This window comes from Bombina bombina, chromosome 1, assembly GCF_027579735.1.
Source record: "Bombina bombina isolate aBomBom1 chromosome 1, aBomBom1.pri, whole genome shotgun sequence".
In the NCBI taxonomy this organism is placed as follows: Eukaryota; Metazoa; Chordata; class Amphibia; order Anura; family Bombinatoridae; genus Bombina; species Bombina bombina.
The window spans coordinates 1,446,034,508-1,446,039,024 of NC_069499.1; the positions used below are offsets into that span (position 1 = coordinate 1,446,034,508).

General features: G+C 33.5%; 1 protein-coding gene across 1 annotated transcript; it reads left to right on the forward strand.

Moving 5' to 3' along the window:
* The first annotated feature begins 3,229 nt into the window (after positions 1-3,229).
* LOC128666198 (olfactory receptor 12D1-like) lies at positions 3,230-4,162 on the forward strand. The gene has a single exon (XM_053720665.1). The coding sequence runs from the start codon at positions 3,230-3,232 to the stop codon at positions 4,160-4,162; it is 933 nt and encodes a 310-aa protein (XP_053576640.1).
* The last annotated feature ends 355 nt before the right edge of the window (positions 4,163-4,517 follow it).

Here is a 4,517-nt window from a genome sequence, read left to right on the forward strand (position 1 = left end):
AATTCCTATCTACAATATGGAGATCCCCTGTTCTTGCCTACTGAGTCTCTTGCCCGGGAGTCTTGCGACAATGCGGTCCTACCAAGTGACGATGATCCTCCCTTGTCTCAACATCCATATTCCAAGATGCCGCTAATAGAGGAGGCAGATTAGCCTGAACTTTTCTGAAGTGGTGCTCTTGGAGTGAAGGTGAGAGAGACACTATGTCTATATGCTCTAGAGAACTCTTCCTCAATACATGAGATATTGCTGCTAGGGAGGTCCAGTGCTAGCGGTCTGGACTGTCTTTCTGGTTGGGAGTAGATGGTAGATGGACTCTCCATCTTGAGACTTGTATTGTCACCTCAGGAACACTGACTGAATGACAAGTGGAGCAAAAGAATTGAGATTACATCTGGTTTGTTAGTTATAGGCTAAATATTTACATTTCAGTAATCCCAGCCTGCTTATTATGTATAATAATGTTCCTGTTGAATTCTGCACTCGCTAGCTTAGTCTTATTCCATGAGATCAAATTACATAAATATATATGTTATTCATGGTGTGCCCTAATTTTGAAAGGTTATGTTAATCTCATTTGATCAATATTAGTCCTGGTAAGGGAAGATAGCTGCTTATGAAATGTTAGACTTAAACTTGTTTGCTTTCAATATAAGAGCTATTATATACTAGTAATCTACCTTTGGAGCAAAATTACGAGAAGTATTTATCTGACAGTCTACTTTAAGACATAGCCTTATCAAAATTGAGAATATTATTAATGATCCTATCTTAATATATATATATATATATATATATATATATATATATATATATATATATATATATATCACAGCTCTTTATATAATATAGTAAAGCACAATGCTCATGTGACCGCCGGGACTCTAAGGTATAAGTAACAACTATAACTATACTTATAGTATATTGATTGGTTGTGTTGACATTCTGCATGGATAAGGATGTGCTGCTTGCAGCCGGGGCAGTATGTTTTTGCCTATGTTTATTTATATACTAACACCACCAATATCCTGGGACTTCTTTTCCTTCAACAGTTACATACAGTTCCTAGTATAAGCCTAAGCGTCATTATGCCCTTCTTTACACTGACAGAGACAGCTAAACATCTCACAGAACTATAAATAATCACGCTATTGCTAGGTTGGTAGGGCTACAATATTTATTATATTCTTCTATCTAATGTTAGTTATGCCTTTGTTGACTATAGGACTCCTTATTAGATATATACAGTATGCTAACACATATCCATCTCGTGTCAATATATATGTCTAGTAGTCTGTCATAGGTTGAAAATAACTCTTAGGTATGCTACTTTCTATACCGAAATTTGGGAATAATTATTGTGCATTATTTACTCTCCCTTGCTTTGCCTTTGGATTTGATTTTGGCAGTCAGTTACTCTGATACCCAGAGCGGACGTAAGTCTTTAATACATTTATAATATCAGCTTTAGTTTTTGAGTTATGCTGTTTAATTATTTATGCAAATTTATGTTAATGGACAGTATTTTCTTCCAAGAAAGGTGGCAACCCTAATTGCAACCCCATAGCACATATGTCCCTACATGGTACAGTATTCCCCTGTCTCAACTATATATATAGTTATGTTAACTCCCATAGTACGTAACCACCAACTACAACGCTCCCACACACACACACACACACACAATGCTTACTGGATAAAATGCATCCCTCAAAAATTCTATTTTATTCTTTTCCCTATCCCCCTTAACCTTCCCCTCAGTCAAAGTTAATGTTTTAATGGTCTACATGAGACCCTAGCTCACTATTAGGGGTAACGTTTCATAAGTGGCTTAGCCATAGTTAAAGGGGATATATGACCATATTTATAAGTTAAAAAATAAAAAATGAGATGTCGCGTTATTTGATTCTCTTTTCACTGAGACTTGTATATTTTGAGACATTCCTATTTTGTAACATATCACATTATTCTATAACTACTCTTATAGGATGTCCTAATTTGCAATTTTGTGTTGTTTCATGACATCTGTACATCCCTGTATGATTAGCTTGAGAAATGTCTCATTTTGTTTGTTTGTATCATCTCAGTAAAAAAACATTATTAAAAATAAATAAATAAATATAAAAAAAAACCTCCATTTGGTGTCCTGAAGTAAGCATGGCCAAAATATACGTATAGCATTGATATGGACACTAGGTGTTGTGATGATAATAGGTAAATGTCACCCATGTAAATGAAGATTTTCCATGCAGAGTGAACAAACGGGTTACATTAATAGAGCATTCTTGTAATCTTAAAATGTGTGAATAGGCTGTTGTATCAGTCAGTTTTGGTAGACCTCCCAGTTTCTATTTCGAAAATAGGCACTTAACACCTAAAAAGCCTTTTCGGGAGCTTTTCAATTGAAAACTCTTTCACGGCAGTAAAAATTATATATTATTGAGATCACTCGAGAAACTTGGCTACCAATGTGGTTGGAAAGCAAAAAGTGTTTTGGGGAGCTAATCAATGATGTATTGTAAATTGAGGCCCAAATGTTCATAGTCACTTTTTATAATTCTGTGTATTTTGTAACTGAACAAGTCATCTATAACCAAGCATTCTTATTCATCTCACTCTTAAAGTCACTGATTGCTACTTGACCCTGTTACCAAGTACTGACAAATCACATTTTTTACTCTTAAAGGTATGAACAAGAAAACACTAGATTTAATGCTCCCACTTTTTTTTCACTTGAATTGCTTCCTAAATATCACATCTAATCACACAATGGAGTTAAATTAAATAGAGGATGTAATTGTCATGTGCTTTCCATGTTTTTGTAGTGGTGATCAGGGTTCACGCATGATTCTTAGATATTAGTTTCACTTTAACCAGACAACATATTGAAAGTTTATAGAAATAGATTTTTAACTGTTTTTTAAAAGTCATATTATTGTCCAGATAAAAAAATTATTGTAGAAAATATATGTTTGTGTATAGGTAAAATATTATACACATTTTATACCAAATACTTGTTCCGTTAATTTATAGATGACAGTCTGAATTACATTTTGTATATATAAATACAAAAGGTGCGACAATTTGTAATTGGTTGATTACCACATTTAAGTTTTTCAAGTTAAGTTAAAGGTTAATGATGTGGCTTAAAATAAAGTAATAAACATATGCTTATAAAATTCAATTATATTATAATAATAAATTATATTTTACAGATTCAAAATATCTTATGGAGTCACAAAACCAAACTTCTGTAACTTTGTTTGTCTTGCTTGGTTTGACTGATCAAATTAACCTTCAGATAATATTCTTTGGGGTGTTTTTGCTTTTCTATATGACAAGTCTTATAGGAAATATTTCTATCATGGTGATCATTGCTCTTGCTCCTACCCTCCACACCCCCATGTATTTATTTTTATGGAACCTGTCCCTTCTTGATACCTTCTTTTCATCTGTCACCGTACCCAAGATGTTAGCTGATTTCCTTTCTGTCAAAAAAACTATCTCTTTTGGCAGTTGCATCTCACAGATTCATTTTTTCCATTTTCTTGGAAGCACTGAAGTTCTGCTGCTTACAGCAATGTCTTATGATCGATATGTGGCCATAGGACACCCATTAAGATACAAAATCATAATGAACTTTAAGGTCTGCTTTATTATGGCACTGGGCTGCTGGATGACTGGATTTTTCCATTCTTTGCTACACACTGTTATGACCGCAAAACTTCCATTTTGTGGACCAAACATGGTAAACCATTTCTTCTGTGACATTAAACCCGTACTGAAGTTGGCTTGCTCAGACACATCAATCAATTTAAAGCTTCTTGGTTGTGTCACTGGAACCCTAGTAACAGCAACATTACTTCTAACTCTCCTATCTTACCTCTTCATAAGCAAGTTTATTTTAAGAATGCAAACAACAGAAGGTAGACAACGAGCATTCTCCACGTGCACTGCTCACTTGACTGTTGTTTTTTTTCTTTATGGAACAGCTATCTTTACTTATGTGAGACCATCAAACCAGAATTCCTTAGATCAAGACAGAGTTGCTGCACTTCTGTTCACCGTGATAACTCCTGCATTAAATCCGATTATTTATACTTTACGTAACAAGGATATGAAAAAATCCATAAGGAAATTGATAAAAAGTTGGTCACTTTAACAGATGACAATAATATATAATTTCCACAAATAATAATATAAATACATGAAAAAAGTGTACACTGTAGCTTTATGTATTTTTTCTCTTAAAATAATAAAATGATATAAATTTTAATGGTCTATATTCAAATGGCAGGGTTGCAAAGCAACAAAAATCCTATTGTTATTAGATATAACTAATAAATAAATAATAAACATGATGAAAAACAAGTATTAATAGCAACAGTTATTTCAATTGTTCACAAAAGGTGAAAAGGTTTATTAAAATTGCATCTCAACCCTGTCCATATTAACCCCCAGTAACAGTTATGCTGTTACTATCCTTTTATACATTTGCAGAAATGAAATACTTGGTG